Consider the following 19,421-nt stretch of genomic DNA (forward strand, 5'->3'; position numbering starts at 1 on the left):
CAAAGCAGTGTTTTATTTTCCTTTGCTAATATCTTTCAACACTGTTGAAGACATCTAAAAATGCCAGGCAGCGCTTCTGTTAGCTGGAGGTTATGAACACTTAAAGTGCTGCTTCACCCTCAGCTTTCCCCTGATCCAGGCACACCGTGCCTGCTGTGTGAAGCTGGTGGTGCAGCAGTCAGTCTTTCCGTGGTGCTTTTATTTCTCCCCTGCAGTTCTCAGAGCCCACAGGAGCTTTACYAGGATGAGTTTAAGAACCAGACACAGACTCATTCCAGTTTTGGTGTGGTACCTGCGACRCTGAGCAGGTTTCTCAGTGTCGAGCTGTGTCCCTGTGTGGCTCCCGCAGCACCTCAACTTGCCCAGGTTGAGCTGCACCCATGGGCCTCGATGTGAGGACTTGGATATCAGATGTGTTATAGCAAACAGGCAGCAGCGAGAGAGGTGTCTGCTCCAGGTCTGTGTGCCCAGGTCTTTCAGCTGCGGGTCTGATGTGTTGCTGGAGCAGCTCCTGCTATTCTATTTCAAGCCTTGTRTTTTATTTTTTACCTTTCATCCCACCTCAAACCAGAACTGGATCTGAGTGGTTAATCTGAAATATCTGGGGACCTCAAACTGAGCAGGAGCAGCCTTAGTTTCCCTTGAACCTGGCCTGAAAAAGACCAAAAATAGGTTAGAGTCCCTGCTTATAGTTGTGACATCAAGGACCCTGGAAGCGTTTTTGCTCTTTTCTGCAAAGGCAGCTTTTTAAAACCAAGTCTTGGGGTTGAGCAAGCTGGCGTTAGCAGTACGGTGACTCCTGAGTTGATCTGTGAGCGCTGCTGATTTTTGTCCAGATGTGTTAATCTCGGCAGAAGGAACCAGGGCGCTGCTGTTCGGAGGGGACCCTGGGCGCTGCCGCCCTCGCCGGGAGCAGGGCCGGGCGCTGAGGTCTCCTGTGGCCATGTGTGTCCGTCCCCGCAGCCCCGCGTGGAGCCTCGGCCCATCCCGAGCCACTGGGGGTGATGGGGAGGAAGCGGAACGGGAGCTCTGCGGTGGCAGGTCCAGCAGCTGCTCGCGCAGCAAGGCCTCCCATTGCCTTTTTTCTTCTTTCTTACCCCAATCCTTACACGTTTTTGATGTCYTTAAAACCCGCACTAGAATATCCTCGATGTTCTTGCTCTTCCTTTGGCATTTCAGAAGACACCGTGTTCATGAGAACTCCAAACTCCATCTTTTCCTTTCCCTGCTTTGAGCTCCCCAGCCTCTAACTTAGCCTTATGCCCTATCAGCAAGGGATTGCCAGGTCGGGTGGTTAGGATGGCTCATAAGCAATTTTTTTCCATGTCTTTGGACGTGAGAACACCTCTTTTAAAGGCATTAGTTGTGGTCCTTTGTGGCCCTCCTGAGTGTTTTCGCTGTTACCTAAATCCYAGCGAGCTGTGAGTTTGTGATGGGTTAGGAGAATAAATGACAAGTGGCCACAGCTCTAAAATTTTCCCTTGAGAAAATCTCCCCAGTAAAGGGGGGAGAARCTGCAACTTAAAAATAAATAATAAAACAGTCAGTTTTTCTGAAGGATTTTGAGAGAGAAAAGGGCTGAAATGTCAGAAATCTCAATTAAGCTTGGATGGAAGGCTGTTTTCCTACTGAAAGATACTGGAACATCTCATAAAATTCAAAGCTGTATTTATTAAAAAAAATACTTAACATCCTTCAATAATTCATACCTGGAAAGTGATTGATTTTATTTATTTATTCCCCAAATGAGGAATTTGGGATTGATATGGGAAGAGGTGGAGTCTTTGGAGGTTTTTCTTTTAAGTGTCTTCATGGCCCCCTCACAGGGATTTGCAAACAGTGAGTGAAAGATTTTAGTCTAATTAAAAGTGTGAGGAATTGTCAAAAAAAGCCTCCTGGAGCACATGGCAGTAAGTGGAAACGCGCTGCCCAGCCGATCTGCGCAAACTAAGCCAAACCAGGCAGGAAACCGCAGTGAGGCTGTGCTGGTCGCTGCGCGTGTCCTTGGGTGGGCTCGTGGCGGCCTCGGGCTCCGCTTCCCGAGCCCCGTCCCGCTCTCGAGGCGCCGTCGGGCCGGCCCTGAGCCGGGCTGGAGGGTGCCCCCTGCGCCGCCTTCGGGACAAGGGGGTGCAGAGGCGGGAGAAAACCGGGGTGTGGAACTGCCCAGGGTAACCCCAGCACCTGGCTAATGCGCCCCTCCAAAACCACTGCCCTGCTTAGGGCAAAACCTGCTTAGGTCTGAGCTCTGCACCTTGCGGGTTTGCACAAGCCTTGAAATGAGGGGGGAAAAAAGGCTTTTCCCCTAAATCTTATGAGATATTCTGAGTTTCTCGCTTCTAGCGGTACTCCCAGCTGCTCTTAAACCAGCTCTGGGGCTACATGTCGTGAAGAGCAGCGTGTCTGCCGTTCGCCTGTGGCTTGTCCCACCTCCGTCTGCTCCCGTTGCTGGCCTGGGGCTGGAACCAGAGCAGGGAGTTTTTCCCCTCGTTTCTCTCRCTATCTGGACCCATGGCCGCAGCAGCACGAAGCAATCATGTTTGCCAGCTCCGAGGGGCTTGAACCCTCCTGTATCCTCTCTGGGGCTGAGGCATCGAGACGAGCTGCGCGGCTCACAAGCTAACGGCTGGATGGGGCAAAACACGGCAGCTGCCCCAGCCCGCCCTGGTGTGCAYGTGGGAAGTGAGCTCTGCCTATTAGAGAGGGTACGAAAGCCTCGCTTGCGAGTGCACTGGCCCCGGGTGCGTTTTTAACAAAAATTCAGCGTGCCTGTTTTCTAGAGGGGGAACATGACCCTTTGTATTTATCAGCTCCTCATTAAGGAGTAAGTAAATTAGGTAACAGAAATCCATATGGGGGAAGATGGCTTAAAGTGCGCTTTAAGTAAGCTCTACTCAGGTGGTCCTAACTCCGTTAGGTGCTTTGAAGAACCAACCTTGAAGACAAGGACTCAAATGAAGGGCGTTTGGCTGTGGCGTCAGGAGATGGGCTCAGGCTCCCTTACAGGCAGAGCTGTGCAGGGGCCCATCTGCAGCCTTCCGCCTTGTGCTAAGCTAAGGGGGATTTGGGCCTGTAAAGGCTTTTTAATTGCTTTTATTTATTTTTTTCCTCCCCTTCAGTGGAGAAGCATTAGCAACCTTCATCAGTTCTGTTGGGATCAGGTGTTAGCGATTTAAGACCACTTGAAGGCGCAAAACTGGAGTGCAGGTGTGTGTGGTGTGTGCRGCATTTGGGTGTTTTAGCTGTTTTTGTCATCCCAGACTAAGTGAGACACCTCTTCCCTTGCCCTGTAAATCCAGCTGATGAACAGCAGTTCTATATTTGGGGAGAGGAGAGTAAGTTTGCTTCTGTGGCTGTTCACATCAAGACATTTTACACAGAGATCGTTGTTGTTTTCTCCACCCACCATATGGCATTAGCCACCATGTATTAAAACAAAAACCTCAAAAAACAACTCCCTTCTCCAGGGGTTGCTGCCTCAGGTGAGGTTTGTGTTGCCGGTGCCCGGGGTGTCGGGAACACCCGTGTTGCTCCAGCTTGGGGCTCTGCTTGCAGCATCACGAGCGCCGGGGGCACCACGTGCTCGTGTCAAGGCAGCCGCGCTCCTGGCATCACCTGGAAAAAGCCAAGGCATTTTCCAGGTTCCTGACACAATAACGGTTGCTCCCGGTGGAAGTRACGAGCAGGCACCTGCTCTTCCTGCTCCCGGGAAGTGGAAAAGGCAGAGAACCAGCCTCCCCTCTTGAAGATGTTAAGTTCAAATGGTTGAATGGACTAAAATTGTCCATGTTCACTTGATCCTTTCAAACATATTTCACTYTTTTTTTTCTTTTTAATAGAAGGTTTTAAAACTTTTTTTTGTGCTGTGTATCTTTAAGGTGCTAATGTTGACTCGTAGCTCACATGGCTGCTGAAGTAAAACGGAATATTACGTGGAGTAATGGGTGTGGAATGTTATGCTGAGGAGTGGGAATGAAGGGAGGAGATGGCAGCTCTCTAGCAGGAGGTAGGATGGGGAGGTGGGTCTGAGAAGAGCACAAACACCACAGCGGGGCTGTCTCTTCAGCGCTTGTTTCTCTCCAAACAGTGAAATAAATTTTCGGAGATGCCTGAGAGATGACCTATGGGGGACTGTAAGAAAAACCATGGTACTTTATTGGCTTTTTTCTTTATAAATGTCTCTTTTTTTTTTTTTTTTTTTGTCATTATCCTTTAAGAGGTTTGGGGGTTTTATGTGCATTTGCTTTTGCTAAAAGTCACAGATGTCACATAAAGCATATAATGAGATTGTGGCATACATAATGTTTGTTTAACCCAGAAAGTTGTAGATGGTCCATTTTTGGGACCCTTTAGACTCGGGAGGGTTTCGTGGCTCGAGGAAAAAGGGCTCTATATGGAAGAGCAGAAAGAGGGAATGTGCAGAGAAGACTGAAACTTGTGTTGTTCTGGTTGTGCAGTGGGTTCCTCTGGGGCTCCTTACTCTGTATTTGCATGCAGGAGATTTCTCTTTAGAAAATCACCAAGATTTTAGTAAATTATCCTTGTTGTGCTGCGTTATCCTTTCTATCCCAGCATGTCCGTACAGCATGGGCAGACTGTTAGTGTCCTGTCATCAGCAATAACTGATCCCGTTGCCTACATTGTACCTGGGAGCAAGAGYTGGAATGGGGGCGATCCCTCTTAGGGAAAGTCTTTGCCCGCTGGTTGGCCATGGACAACACCAGCACAGGAACTGGGGGGCTCTGCTTCTCCCTTTCCCCTCTGAAAGGTGTTGCTGGTCTGTCCGAGGGGCAGAAACAAGCGAATGGACCTGTTCACGTGGGGTGAATTGCAGACAGCTCTCACAGACTTCCCTATGATACAGAGGAAGATCCTTGGCGTGACTCGTGGAGGTACTTCTCCCCACTGTCAGGTGATTGCCGTCTGTGATGAGGATTTGTAATGAATGAAATGTRTTTAAAAAAAAAATCACTGGAAGCAGAAAAGGTGCTAACAAGAGCTGCACAGATGAGACACTGGTGGTATTTTCTTAAGGACTTGTTGAGACTTTTGGTGAATTATTAATTAAATGAATCTCTGGTAATAGAGCAGTTACGGGCAAAGTGTAGCCTATTAAAAGTACTTAATGTGTTCAGGCAGCCTGGGGCACATGGACTTTGCACAAGTGCTCGAGCTTTGTGTGCATTAAGGTAGTGGGCTGAGTGAGGCAGGGGGCACCCTAAAAACAGCTGCTGGTGTCCGAGGTGGAAAGGATTATTTCTAGGAATGTGCTCCCGTGTTATCTTCCCCTCTGTTCTCGTGTTGCATACGGAGCAATGTGTTGCATACGGAGCTCSGTTGCATACGGAGCAATCTGTGTGTGTTTACACACAGATGTTTTTCTTCCCTTGYTGCTAACTGCAACGTGGCCACAGCGTAGAAAGAAATTTGGATAAAAAAATAAAAAAAAAAAAAAAATCCCCCGTGTAAGTGAGGACTGGATTTGAAACTCGTGCGCTGGCGGCTGCCGCTGGAGCTGCCCGCGGCGCGGCGGTGTGAGTGCTTTGAAAAGAGGCGCCTCCCGCCGCCTCGCTGGCGCTCGCCGAGTGGCCTCTCCTCTCCGTTCCGTGCAACAGGGATCTCGCTGTTGCCGCGCACGGAGCCRAGCGGAGGAGTGCACGGGATGCTGCCCGCGTGCTCCCTCCGCGCAGCCTCTCCTCGTCCTGCCCSCCATCTGCACGCACCGCTTATTTCTGTGCTGCGAAAGCCTTAAGTTGCATCCCRCTTTGGAGCCCCTCAAAGCCACGGGGGAAGAGAAAAGGAATCTTTGAATGAATATATGGACATATCTAGACTTTCTTTGGCAGGGAGGAAATGTGAGTTGAATGCAAGCTCTGCAGGCTTTTCCCCTGGGATGAGACGTAGCGGGGCAGGCAGGTGTGGGAAGCCTGTGCACGTGCTTGGGGAAAGGAYTTGGTGCCTCCTGCCCCGCACGAGTGTTCGCCACGGAGCCGCGTGGCGGTCGGTGCCCGTGKGGGGGTCGGTGCCCACGCCGCAGCCTCCCTCCAGCCGCCCTGCGCGGCCCTCGTGAATTTTAATTGGGATCCACAAGTGCGAGACACCAATGGCGCGGCACAATTCGAAGCCCATTGAATAGAGGATTGAGTGCCAATTTTGTGGGTTTGGTTTTTTTCTTTCTTTTTTTTTTAAATGCATTTAAAAATTCCCAGTATTTTTAACGTTGAGGGCAACTCTCCTCTTTCCCTCTCTACTTTTAGCACCAAACCTTCAAATTTCGGGTTGCTGCGTGAGGCTGTTTGGCTAGTGCCATGCAGCGTCACCGTTTCAGCATGGCTACTTTCATGGTGACGTTCCTCACTGAGATGACGGCTTAAGGAAATTTTTGCAGGAATTTCTCTCCCCTCTCGCTGTGAAGCGGCTCCCCTCTCTTCCTTTGTGTTATTGGGAAAGGTGGCTTAAAAGGGGCTGCGCGCCATGAGGTTTTGTTCCACCTCCTGGGGCCCTGTGTGACTGAGCAGATGATGAAATGAGCCCTTGCTGGCTCGAGAGGGGTCAAAAACCACTGAAAAATGCTGCATGACCAAGACCTGATCACATTTATTTTTTAGTTTTATTTATTTTGAGAAAGYGTGCTTGTTCTTGGTCTTGTGGACACTAGTTTTCGGGGGAGAAATTCTTAGTCGAGAGAACCTTGGGGAGAACAGAAATACACAAAACTCCAGAAATTTCCACTTTAAGGGTGTAGTTGCCTCCCTATCTTTGGAGAAAAGTGCTTCAATGTGTAGTTTTTGTGGACTGAGCATGTGGGTGGCAGTGTTGGGGAAAGGAGTGTATTTTAAAAGGAAGTGCGAGGGGAAATGAAAGCCTTCCCTTTTATTGCTAGACAGGAACATCTCCAAAACCTGCTTTGTCGTGAGGTTTTACTGGCCTGTATAAGTTTAACAAACTTCCATTGCGTTATAAAAAGCCCTCAAAAAGGGGAGTTTTCTGCGAGAGGTCAATTTTGAGCAATTAGATCAGCAGCACTCCGTGTTTGAGCAGCAGATTTTTATTTTGGCTGGTTTGGGTGAACCCGAATGCAGCTGCGGCCTCCGCGGCTCCATGGGGCAACTCTCCCCCTTCCGCCTCCCCCAAATTCGCCGCTCGCGGCCTCCTGTGAGAGCGGCCGAGCTGACCCAACCGGCGCGCGCTACCTGACCCAGCTGGAACCGCGTTAATCTACACATTCCTGAAAATCCCGAGGGTTTCGTGGCATCTCCGGCATTTATTTGTTCTCCCACTTTGGGGGAAGGGAGGAGACAAAGGAGTCGCAGGCCGCGCAGGCCGCACATGGCCGGGCCTGCGGCAGCGCCTCAAAGGCAGCGTTTTACTTGCTAGATAAGCCAGACCGGTGCAGATTAGGGGTCATGGGGGGGAAAAATACAATGAATTTGCTCCTTTCCACCCCTTCCCCCCACTGCAGAGACAAGGAACCGTTTTCCATACAAATGTTAAAATGAAGTCCTCTAGGTTAATGAACAGCCTAATCTCCAAACAAATGTGTGCATCCATTTTGTGGCCTGTCTTTTAAAAAAAAAAAAAAAAAAACTGTGGAAAAATGATAGAATCCTCAGCATTCTCTTAGTAAATTAGGAAAAAAAAATAGTAATTTAGGTGAGGGAGAAAATATCCAATACAAATATATGGGATTATGAGACCGGTTTATTGAGGAGAAAGCTAGATAGTCTAGACCTGCAAGCTTAAATTGAAATAGTCTTCAAGTAGAGACTCCATGAAATGTAACAGCTGTCAAATATACAATAAGTATTTCTGTACCAGCTCTTTGGACTGCAGATTGTTTTTGACTTGACACTTCTTCCTGGCRATTTGCTGTTTTTTGAGCTGTGGGTTGGTTTTTGTGCCTCTTAAGAAAGATACCTAAATGTGGACGCTGTCATATATAGCCTGATCTTGTAACAATGTTTTCTTTTTTTTAACTATTTTCTTCAATTCATCTGCAGGAGTCGGAAACTTCAGATCAGAAATATCCCGCCTCACTTGCAGTGGGAGGTAGGAAATCACTTTTAAAATTCAGACGTCCGTATTGAAAGCTGTGTGTTTCTGTGTCTCTCCTCGCGCACAAGGCTCTCCCCCTGCCCCCACCTCTCACTGCCTCTGCACACACCACCCATTCTGTGCCGGGGAAAAATCCCTTGGAAGAGGGAACAATGGAGCCTTCTGAGCCATTCAGATAACTGCCTCGCTTCTGCGCTCCCACTTGCCCATAAAAAATGCTGAAATGGGTTCTTTGGTGAATGGTGACTTCCTGATGCCGTCACTCTTTGCCTGAAAGCTTGTCCGGCTCGGACCTGGCTGCTGTAAGGGCTCAGTAAACTCAATGCAAGTCCAGATTTAAATACTTGGCCAAAACCTCCTCCAAAGCAGAAATGTAACACAGAGCCTTCCTCTCTGTTTTTTTTTTTTTTTTAATTATTTTTCTCCCCCTTTTACTCTTCTGCAATGGTGGCATCATGGCAAGTTACTTGCTCATCCTATTACACTTACAGGATCTCACTAACTGATTCTATACACGCTGGTTACGGTGTACAGGGTATTTTTATGGTAGTGGGCTATGGTGAGCAGCTCTATCCATCTCTACCATCTCCTGCATTGTGTGCAAATAAACCAGTGCTTTCCTGCCTCGCTAGCGGTAAGTCATCTTTTTGCGGAGGGAGGTGGGGTTGAGGGTAAAGCTCTTGTTATGCTGTTCTCTTGTGAGCAGGTTTGGTCTACCCACCTCATCCGACTTTGTCTGAAGCTACCTCTTCATTTGCAGGGTCTGTTTGGTTTTGTTCTTTCCTGACTTGAAAGAAAAATGGARCTATTGCTCTGTCCAAACTAGGCTATAGGCTGCAGGGGTCCTGTAGGGTCTCAAACCTGCCGCCCCTCGCTGCTGAAGCCYGTCCTGGTGTGTCCTGGCTGGGAATACAGCCTTCCCTCTGCACTTGCCCCTGTGGAGAGGACTCAGCTGAATAGGATCCACCTACTTTTATSCTGACACCTTTTATTGTGAACCAGCTTTTGTCAATCCCTCGGCACTAGATTTTGCATTTTTGGGAGGAGTAGTAATAGGCATAGCTGCCTGGTGTGGGATTGGAAGTTATGTTTTTTTTCCTCTACTGGGGCAAACTCCAATAGCCTCTGAGGGTTTTGKAGAGAAAGAAATGAGTATCAGAGAACAGGTATTTGATTCCGAGAAATGGGAATGAACACTGAATTGTGGACAGAGTGCATCAAAATGCTTCTACCTGTTTCTGAAGGCTTCTCCCTCCTTAATTGTCTAGCTGTTACTGCATCTGTGTTGCAGGTTTCTGCCATTTTCCCTCTGCTTCCTGATTTAAAAAAACATGTATATCTTTTTTTAAAATGATTTTCCTTTCCTTCCCCATTACTGCAGTGTCTGTGGTACTGTCTGGGCTCAGGGGTGGGAGGTTCTCTCTGCTCCACCTTTTTAAAACACAGTCTTCCTACTTCCCAAGCAAGAATTAAATTGTCCCTGGGGATATCACCTGAGCCGGGCCCAACTTTCCTGGAGCTCCTCATAGATACCTGACTGTCTTGGTCCAGACATGGACTTTAAATGGATGTTGCCCCAAAATGGCCTTTACAGTGTGCTTATCACCTCTCCTGATAATAGGGWTGCTTAACAAATACTTTTGTCCCYAAACTTGCTACAGTTTTTCTCTAAATGCTGGAGGTCTGTCACTCTTGCACTGAGCAGGTAAGTCTTGTGCAGTCTTGAAGAGAAGTCCTTATGGCAAAATAATGGCAACTGGTGATTAGATCTGTTAGAGAATCCTCTTAGGTCAAGCTTATTTGGCACTCTGGTATCTTCCTTTAGTGCTAAAAGACCTTTCATAAGCCTCCTTTGAGCTCTGTAAGAAAGTTTTAGCTAGTTCCTCCTTAAAATAAGCTCTTGCAGCCAGTTGCTTGGAAGGGAGAGTAGAAGTTTATACAGACAGTGAGGGATTTATATTAGAGCAACATTCTTGCATAATGTTTTCTGGGAGGATGCTGTGTGTGTGTGGTAGCTGGAGCAATTTTACTTAAATAGTTTCTTATGGTCCCTCTGTGCCAATCTGCTTGCCTCATCACTTCTTKGTTAATTGGCTGAATAGAGACTGACTTCTAATGTGTATTAAATCCCTCAAACCAAACCAGAAACGACTGATGAGAGGGGTCTCTGGGCTGCTTCAGTCTGTCAGMCCTCCTGTCTGGTGAACACTGAGTACACGCAGTAGCCTGCAACACCTTTCTTTTTACATTGTCATGGGCAAATATGAAGAAAGCTGTTTGAAGAAAGACAAGTGTTCTTGTGAGGTCTTTTTCCTGGTGCACTCATTGCGGAGGTTACCTTGCCATTCTCTGCTAAGGTGTGACCCTCAGCTCCRTTGAAATAACTTATCCCTTGTTCTTCCTTTTGCCATTCTCTAGAAGAAACCTGTTTTGCCCAGGAGGTGACGTGCCTGGTGGCTGCCCTTGCTGCATGTGCTTGGCACAGCGGTGCCTGGGGGCCAGGGACTGAAACCCAGCGTGGCTCTACGCAAATGCCCAATGAAAAGGTCTTGTCTTATAGCAAGTATTGCCTGCAAGACCTCTTTAGAAAAGCAGAGCTTCTGCAGTATTCATAAATGCAGCAGGTTAGCTTGGATATTGGGAGGGGTGGTGCTGGTCCCATGAGAATTTCCTCTTGGTGTCTGTAGCRTCAAGTGCAGCGCTCGACAGCAGCTCTCACCCCTGAGCCCTCCAGAGGGAGAGCTGTTGCCTTCTGATTTTCCGCAATGGAAAATGTTCCATTGTTCCATAAGTTGAAGCTTAATCGGAGGAGTGAACACTTTATGAGATATTAGCATAAGAGAATGTCTGTCCTCTCTTTTTGAGAGGTGTCTGCACTTACCAAAAAAAGTGCTATGGACACCTTGACTTTGCTTTGGAAGAGAGTAGCTGTCCTGAAGACAGGCATGTGCAAGGCAGGATGTTTGACCTGTGAAGTTATTTCATGTACTGAGAAATACATATTGGGTGTAACTGCCACTGAGTAAGGAGCATTAGATTTTTCTTAAACCAATTATTCAAATTCATGTCAAATATTAATTTTTCTGGTTGCCCTTTAGAGGGAATCATATACCAGCTAGTTTGCTCCTTCCTGTAGATCTAGGAAGTTACTGAATAAAATGCTGACTTTTGCAGCTGGCAGTAACAGTCCCCTCTTTGGGGCTGTAGCTGTATACAAATACCTGTGTACAACTCTGGGGATGTATAGTTGGGTTTGTCCCCTCTTGGTAATGTAAGAGTTTGCTGTGTATTTAGCAGGAGGTTGTGGTATGGGTAGAACAGGTAAGATGACCTTTTTAGACCGTATTTAGGGCTAAGTGCTGGAAGCCAAGCAGACAATCACCTGCTGTAATCTGCGCTGAATGGAGCTGTGCTGGTTTCTGTGCTGAGCAGTTTGCTCCCAGAGCGCAGCCCTACAAGGTGAAATTGCCCAGGCGCYGGTGGCGCGTTCGGGGAGACACTTGTGCAGAACGTGCCTGGGAATGAACGTGAACGTCCTTCTCATCCTTGCAGTACAGGTGGATTTTCAGCAGGATTCTGCCAGTTTCTGGGGACTCTGGCATTCTCACCCCGGCTGCAAGAGTCTGGAGGTGGAGGGAGGGAAAGCAGCATCCCACTGAAGTAGGAAAATTTAATACTTGCACTAGCCTGGTGCTAGAACTTGCCCTGCTAGGGGCTTTTCTGGGATCACCTTTGCTCCCCATCCGGGAGGTCGCTTGCATTTTTTCCCCCTTCCCTCTCTGGACTGTTTGAGTACTGTGGATCAATGCCCAAAAACATTTTCATCTTCTCTGGAAAGGACCTTCTTCCCTTTCTTATGATCGCACATGGAGTGTGTATAGAGCTTCTTTTACCAATCCAGTAATTTGGAGAACATATGCATTAACAGATTTATTTTTAATAAAGCAAAGTTTAGTTTCTCACGAGGTTTGGTTGAAGCATCCCACAAATATTTAGTGCACTTTTTATAGTGATAGTGGGCGAGCATCTTCTCTTTTTTCTTTTCCTACTTTCCTCCCCTTACTCAGCAAACACAAAGTCAAGATGTGCTGCTAAGAATTATGGCAGCTGAAGGATTCCCCCTGCCTCCTTCCCCTGTTCCTTGCACCTACCTACCCTCTTACCAGGGACAAGCCCACTGGCTACCTGGTCTCTGCAGAAGTGGTTAAGGGGCTCTTTCCTAAGGTGCAATCTCTAGCACAGGAATGTTTAGTTTTGACTCTTGATGTTTTGTACATGTGAGTAATCTCCTAGGTAGCTCGTGAGGACTCGGAGCTGGAGGTGTATTTGTAAGAGCAAACTGTGCCCTCTGGAAGGAGGCCTAGGTGAAGGGATTTAAGCCTGGAGAAGCATCTTGAGTGTTTCTGATTCAACGTGATGGGAATTCGTGGAGGATTGGCTGTGTCTTTTGACTGGGAATGAGCCGTTATGTGAAGTTTTGCTTATGCTTGCTTTTTAAAGAATGTTAAAACTAGCTTCCTCGGTGTAAAGATATTTCAGGACACTTCAAAATATAATTTTTCTTTTTTATTTTACACAAGGAATAAAGGTGCTGGGGAGAGAGAGAGACCTTCAGGATGTGGGTGGCTCTAGGAACGGTGCTCGCTGGCTCAGCAGTGAAGTGGCCATTGAAGTGTTTTCACCTTCTGCGGGTTTATTTTTCTTATTGGCTTGTACGGTGCTAGTAGATAAAATACTGATGAACTCTATGATTAAAAACAAAGATAGATTAAAAGCCCGGCCTGTGGAGTGTGAGCTTGTCTCAAGCAGAGAAGCAGGAGCATGTGGTGAATGGTACACCCAGCTTTGCTGGGTGACTTGTGGATTATTTGGGGAGAGGAGTGTGTGGGAAGCTTACCCAGGGCTAAGAGGATGTTGCTCAATGGAGTTTGCTGCTTGCTTTTCCATGGAAATGAGAAGCGAAGCCTCCTAGCTGTGCAAAGACTGCGAACGCTCTATGTGGTGCATGCAGAGCAAGCAGCAGGAAAGGATTTCTGAATCGGAGTTGCAGCGTGAGGGCGGATTTTACACTGAGATTTCTGGTGAATGCTGGAGGGGTGGCGGTGGCTCAAATCTATCTGCATGTATTGCAAAAACCACTGTTACTTCTAAAGAAGCTGAAAATGCATTTTGCTTGTGGTCAATGTTAGCAAATCTCATCATAGTGCATCCAAYGAACTGTTAGTCCTGAGGATCAGCAGAAAGGCTGCAGCCAAGGTTATTATTTGGGGTAGAGCAGCTGAGCTGCAAGTCTTTCCCTTCCATGTTTCTGGTTTGCTGTTTGCTCTAGAGATGTGGTGTAAAAATTGCCCTTGATGACTGCTACCTGTGAATCTTGCTGCTCATGCTGTAGCTTACTCTAAAATACCAATGAAGTTGTCAAGAGGAAAGATGGGAAATGTGGACCAAATAARAGGGGGGAAAAAAAAAGAGAAAAAAAGTATGAGTCCACCACAACTGAGAATGGGAATTAGCTGCTRTGTTTAATTTTAATTCATAAAGCAAGATGGAAGGGAACATGCAAGAAGGAGCTTCCTGAGCTACCGTGAGAAGGATTCTAGCAGGCAGGGAATCAAGAGAAAAGCAGTGGAAACACGCTGAAATCCGACCTTTCACCTCTAGCCTCCTCCAAGAATCCTCACTTAATGTAGTGCTATAAACATAATTTGTARTTATAGAAATGCTCCCAGAATGCTAGGCACGTACAAATTATCTTAGTCCGCTGCTGCCGTCTAGGTGTGGGAATGTCCCGTGGGGATCCTTGTTTCCCATTCCCCCTTCTCCATAGCTCACATGCCAAGCTGTGCCCGCTGGCAGCAGCTGCAGGCCCTGCTCGCCAATGCGAGGGGCAAGATGCTGCCCTAGCTCTGCAGTAACTTACTTATCCAAACAGCTATGGTGTCTGAAGGATAAGGAGAAAGTAAGTTCTTCCACTCTGTCCTCAAAATCCATGTTCCTAGGCAGCTGAGTGCTCTCATGGCTCTCTTCTGGAAACATCCAATGAGGCCTTTGCAGAGTAGATTCTGCAGTTTAAGATCACTTGAAGACTTTATCTTGTCTCTCTGTGGCTTTGCGCTCCACCTTAGCCTTGTTCTCCGATTTGAATCAGCATTCAGGCTATTCCACCATCCTGGCTGATAATGAAAAGCTGATCCCACCCTAGGCTTGGTAGGTGCCTGCGAAACCCTGTGAAAGGGCATCTAGTTTGGCAGTAAGCTGGTAACGACTCTTAGCTGATAATAATCAAAAGATCGACTTTTAGAGTGTGGTAACATTGTCTGTGCTTATCTTATGCATCTCTTTTAGGAGACAAAACCCCAGAATCAAAAGCCACCTTGAGAGAGAGCTCTGGCTTGTCTCACATACACCAAGATTAATTCTGTTGTGATGAGAAAGCAGAGAGAATTACCAAGACCTAGGGATATCAAAAGGTTGTGTATTAGTCATCTGCTTAGTGTCCCTCAGGTATCTGTTTGATTTCTTCTGAATCTTTCCCTCCAAAATAGCATTAAGATGACTAGTCTGCAACTATCCAACTCTTTATTTAAAAAAAATATTAGGCTGCACCCCGTGCTTTGCCCCCTTCCAGTACTGTGGCATGTTGTCCTCCACCGGATCCTAGTGACAAGAGGCTTAAAGACAGAMGGTGGGTGATGGAACAGGTGAGTGAACTTCATTAGGGCTAGTCAGTTATAAAATACCAAAATGTATAGTTTCATCCTTGATTCCTTCTTACTCCTTCAGTGCTGATTGTGCACTAAGTGTCTGCTTACAGTTGTCTGTGTGAGGAGTGGTGCAAAAACACCCCATTAATCTCAGAAATATCCAGAGAGAGAAATAATATCTCTGATGGTTTGGGTTTTTTGTTTTTCCTCCCCACCAAGTAGTCTACTGATATTTTCCTTTCTTACACCCTTAGCGTAAGACATGTTCCTCCCTCCCTTTCAACTTGCTTTTCATGGCATCTTTCTGACCCGATTTTCGAACATTTTGAAGTCTGCCTTGTGGAATGTCCTTGTTTGCCTTTTCATACTTTTGGAGTGAATGAGTTTTTTACTTTGCCATTCTCCCTTCTGGGCTTCCTAAAGCATGACCATCTGCTGGTCAGTCTCCTATATTGTCTTCCCACTGCTCTGTTCTCCATAATACCCTCAATGTAGGTGAGAATGAAACCTGTTGCAGGTTCCTTCCCCTTGATTCCTCCACTGTGTTGGAGAAACCCATGACTGGTTGTCCAGTGACTCCTGCTAAAAAGGTGCATGTGGCTTCATTTGCTGTTACTCTTGCACTCCAATGTCACCTCCTGCACTTCCAGTCATTTAGCTTCATTACAAAAACCTTCATCTTATGATGTGTGAGATGTATATCTATATATACATAGAGATATTTAATCGCGGTTGTCTTTCCTCTTTACCATTTCTTGCATCATTTTCATCAGTTCTTTCAGAGATGTGGATTATTGTTTCCTCTGGTGGAGAGCAGAACGTRGGCCCCCATCCCTGAAGCCCTCTGTGGCCCTTCTCTGCATTCAAAGACACGTCATCTTAGAGTTCATTTCACTCCTGAACTGCAAGGCAGAGGTTTCCCTCCATTGTAAGAACATCTTTATCCTATTACCAAGAATACTCTGTTTCAAAGAATTTAAAAACTGCAATCGGTGAATTGTATACCAGCTGTGCTAGTGGTTGTCTAAATGCCACAAATCTTGAATTTCAGGAGTAGGCAAGGGGGGTGATAAGTTTAATTGTCAAGTTGTTCAAATGAAGCTTTTTTCTTTTTTTTCTTTTCTAAGCCAAAAAAATGAAGAAATGTATTTTTGGATGTGTRGAAAGAGTAAAAGTTTTAAAAACCATTTATTTACACTAGAAATTTTAGTATGGACAACTGGCTATATGCTCGCATGTTTGGGGTACGTGAGTTGCCTTTCAGAGCAGGTTGCTGCTCTAACTGCAGAGTAACCGGGGGGGACGTGGGGCAGGAGGCGGTGGACTGGGCACTGGCCCCAACAAGTGGCACCAACCAAGGYCTTTCTGCCCCTGTCAAAACTGCAGAGGGCTCTGACTGGAGGTCTCCTCCAGCTGTGCTGAGCTGCATGTGGGGCAGCCTCATGATACGGAAGTGCCCCTCTTTCTGCCACAGACCACCTGGTTCTGGGCTTAAGCCAACGTGCTGGCTTATGTCTAGGTGATTTTAATTGCTTGGCTTAATTATAGGGAGTGAGATTTACAGGGAAGGGATATATGAGGCAATAAACACCTCTTGCAGGTGTTTGAAATGCGGGGTGTGGGAGTGAAGGTCCTTGGGTAAGTGTGTAATAAACATATTTTCTTCCTCTGATAATAGGCTTGGAGTTGCTGTTAAAGAGGAAAGATCGAACAGGGAAAGTCGCTTTGAGATGTGGCTCCTAATACTCTACACTTGTTACTTAAAAATTATCAACAACTTATTAAAAATAGCTGGCGGTGATGCTTTTGTGAAACTTTGTGCCCCCATGTCAACACTAGCACCCCCAGTGTGTCCATGGGCAGTTGCCTCTCATGGTTTTTAAAATAGCAGCAGCCAGAGGAGAATAGAAATTGCATTAATTATGCTTGTTTGCGTGTGTCTGTACGGGGGGACTTGCACTGCAGTAGCCTAAGTGAGAAGCAAAGATGCCCCATAGGATGATAGGGCACTGTTGTGGTAAGGAAGGTGGTTTTGCAACCACAAGAAATCATGGTGTTAGTTCTTGGCTTCAAAGACATCGGAAGGTAACCAGGTCAGTGCGGGCTTGATTTCTTACACAGTTGTTTGAAGGCACTGAAGTTGCTCTATTTCCTTTAGGTGGTGGGTTGAAGGGAGGGGAAGATTYTGGTGCTTGTGCTGTAGAAAATGCGAGGCCGTATGGATGGTAAAGTAGCCCCTTGAGCTTGCTTTGCAGAAGCAGGGACGCTGCCTGAAGAACTTTTGAACAAGGCATGGAAATACCACTGATTTTAGCCTGAGATCCTAAGCAAGCTGGAATAACCGAGCTGTGGGCTTCAGGGCTTGTGTCAAAGCTGCTGGAGAGGGCAGGACAAGGGCCCGACAGCAGCAGCCAGGTGGAGCTGGGGCTTTGTCATCTCTTGCCTCATCCGAGCCGCACAGTTCTGAGAGTCAGTGRCTTGTCTGTGATGGAGCATGAACCACCTCTCGCGCTGACCAGCATGAAGGTAGAAGCAGGGAAGTCCTGTGAGTTGCAAGTGTCAAACTAAGATGAGTGGAAGCTACGTGTCTTTGGAGACTGCATTTATGGGCATGTATTTTGTTTATTTTCCTTCCCATGTTGAGTTAATGAAGTAGTTAAGGGCTTAAAAAGGCAAAACAAACAAATACTTATGGTTCAGTGCTCTGCTTAATCCTTTTTTTCCCCTACCCAGATTTGCTCCATCATCCTGTGATTGAGTTAGGAAAAATTGTGGGTTTTGTGCCTAGTTTTTGGTCTTCCAGGATAAAGAAAGGCATAACCTATGATTCCTTAGCTTTTCAGAAACATTCCACTCCTTAAAATAGCTGTTAGTGTGCAGGAATGTTGGCATTGTCACCGCAGGGTTACATGGCAATGTTAGAACAATGTATTGCTCACAGGCCTAGAATAACATGGTTAGCTGTTTTCACTGGGTTTCTTTACTCTTCTTATCCCATTTTATTTTGTATACAAAACTCATAGTTAATCCAAAGCCGGAGAAAGCACATAAGGATTGCTTGGATCCAAGGTGTTTTTAGGGAAGCCAGCCATCAAATTGYGCTTATTTGCAGCTCTAGAAAGGTGACTGTGAAGGCCTTTGTTTGTTGTTTGCAGGCTCRGTTGCCTCATTGTACATTCCTTAACTATGATTTTCACTTAAGGAATGTTTTTTGCTGGAAATTCCTTACCCAGACTTATCTCCTCATAGGATCCCTGAGCCTTTCAGGTGGGAAGGGACCTTGGGAGATCTCTGATTCAACCTCCTGGCCAAAGCAGGGCCCTCACTGACTTGAAGCCACATTTAGGGGTATTGTGCAGCCTTGGAGGCCCCCAGGAATGGAGACTTCCTGCCTGGTGACCTGCTCCAGGTTTAATGATCCTCAGAGAGATTTCCCCATGTGTGCTGAGATCCTTTTTTGTTCTCTTCACTCTGGTCTCATCTGCAAAAACGAGCAGTAAGCAGCACTGTGACCTCCTCCAAGACATTGATAAAAGTGWTAAGCAGGATAAGTCCCCGCACAGACCCCCGTGGTATTTTTTGTGAGACCTAAGTTGAATGTAACCTGTTAATCACAGCTCTCTGAGCCCAGCTCAGTAATTCATTAGAAGTTGGATGACAGTCTCATTCTTTGGTAAGCACGGGAGAAGCTGCTGGTAAAGCTGYGTGCTTATAAAAATGAAGGTAACTCTTTCTGTAGGAGTGATGTGATTAAGAAACTAGTTATTCCTGTCCCACGTTTGGAGACATTCTGAAATAATCTCAGCCCTCTGACTTGGTGGAAGAAGATGTCACAAGCTAAAGTTGTCCCTTCAGACTAAGCAGTTGCTTGACTTGATAAGAATTAAATACATAAATGACTTATACCTTAGTCTTGAATAGAAGAAACCTTAGGAGCTCTTGTTTATGGTAGGCAAAGGAATAGAAAAAGTTAATTTCAAGTGACCTCAATGATTCTTTTCTTTGCCCACTTATTTATTTGGTGCATGAAGAACACAAAAAATGGTAATACTGGGTTAAACCCAAGATTTTTTGTGTGGTGTCCTGCCTCTGCTGTGCTTTGGGAGAAATACAAAATGAGAGAAGGATACAGAGCACTCTCCTGACTTTGGGGATTTTGTGAGCCAGAAACAGTGTCTTTGTGTTCAAAAAAATTAACCCAGAGCTGCTCTAAACGTGTCCGTGAACCAGTGTAAATCTTCAGCGCCTTTTGCAGTGAAGAGCAGCATGGCTAAAGGGCAGGTTGCAGGAGGACCCGTCTCCTCCTGCTTGCTTTGAACTTGCACCTTGCTGGTTTCCTTTGACTCCTGGGGCACGAGTAGCTGCTCTGGGCTCTTTCTCCCATCTGCTTCCCACGTTATCTCGAGGACTGTTCCCCTTCAGCCCTTCTTCAAGACTGAAGAGTCATAGCCTGGTTGGTTGTTCTTGTTATGGAAGATAGCTCCTATTCTTTTTATCATCTTGTCCTGTTCTTTACCATTCTGCTAATTCTCCTATGAGTGGAGAGCCCGGATCTGCAGGCAGTTCTGCCATTCATTTTRAGATGCTTGGTTTTATGAATGTGCTTGCTATGGGAATTGGGTGTACACGTGTCTAGGGTTTTGCACCATACAGAAAAAAAAAAAA

General features: G+C 46.5%; 1 protein-coding gene across 1 annotated transcript in view; it reads left to right on the forward strand.

The window, feature by feature from the left end:
• Positions 1–4,801: 4,801 nt before the first annotated feature.
• Positions 4,802–19,421, forward strand: part of IGF2BP3 (insulin like growth factor 2 mRNA binding protein 3) — a 77,390-nt gene continuing 62,770 nt past the window's right edge. The window contains exons 1-2 of the mRNA XM_026033359.1: positions 4,802–4,935; positions 7,998–8,046. Coding sequence (XP_025889144.1) covers positions 4,802–4,935; positions 7,998–8,046 — 183 coding nt within the window. The remainder of the gene's footprint in view (positions 4,936–7,997; positions 8,047–19,421) is intronic.

The sequence above is a fragment of the Nothoprocta perdicaria genome, unplaced genomic scaffold (assembly GCF_003342845.1).
Source record: "Nothoprocta perdicaria isolate Ctin4 unplaced genomic scaffold, notPer1 scaffold_128, whole genome shotgun sequence".
Taxonomy (NCBI): domain Eukaryota; kingdom Metazoa; phylum Chordata; class Aves; order Tinamiformes; family Tinamidae; genus Nothoprocta; species Nothoprocta perdicaria.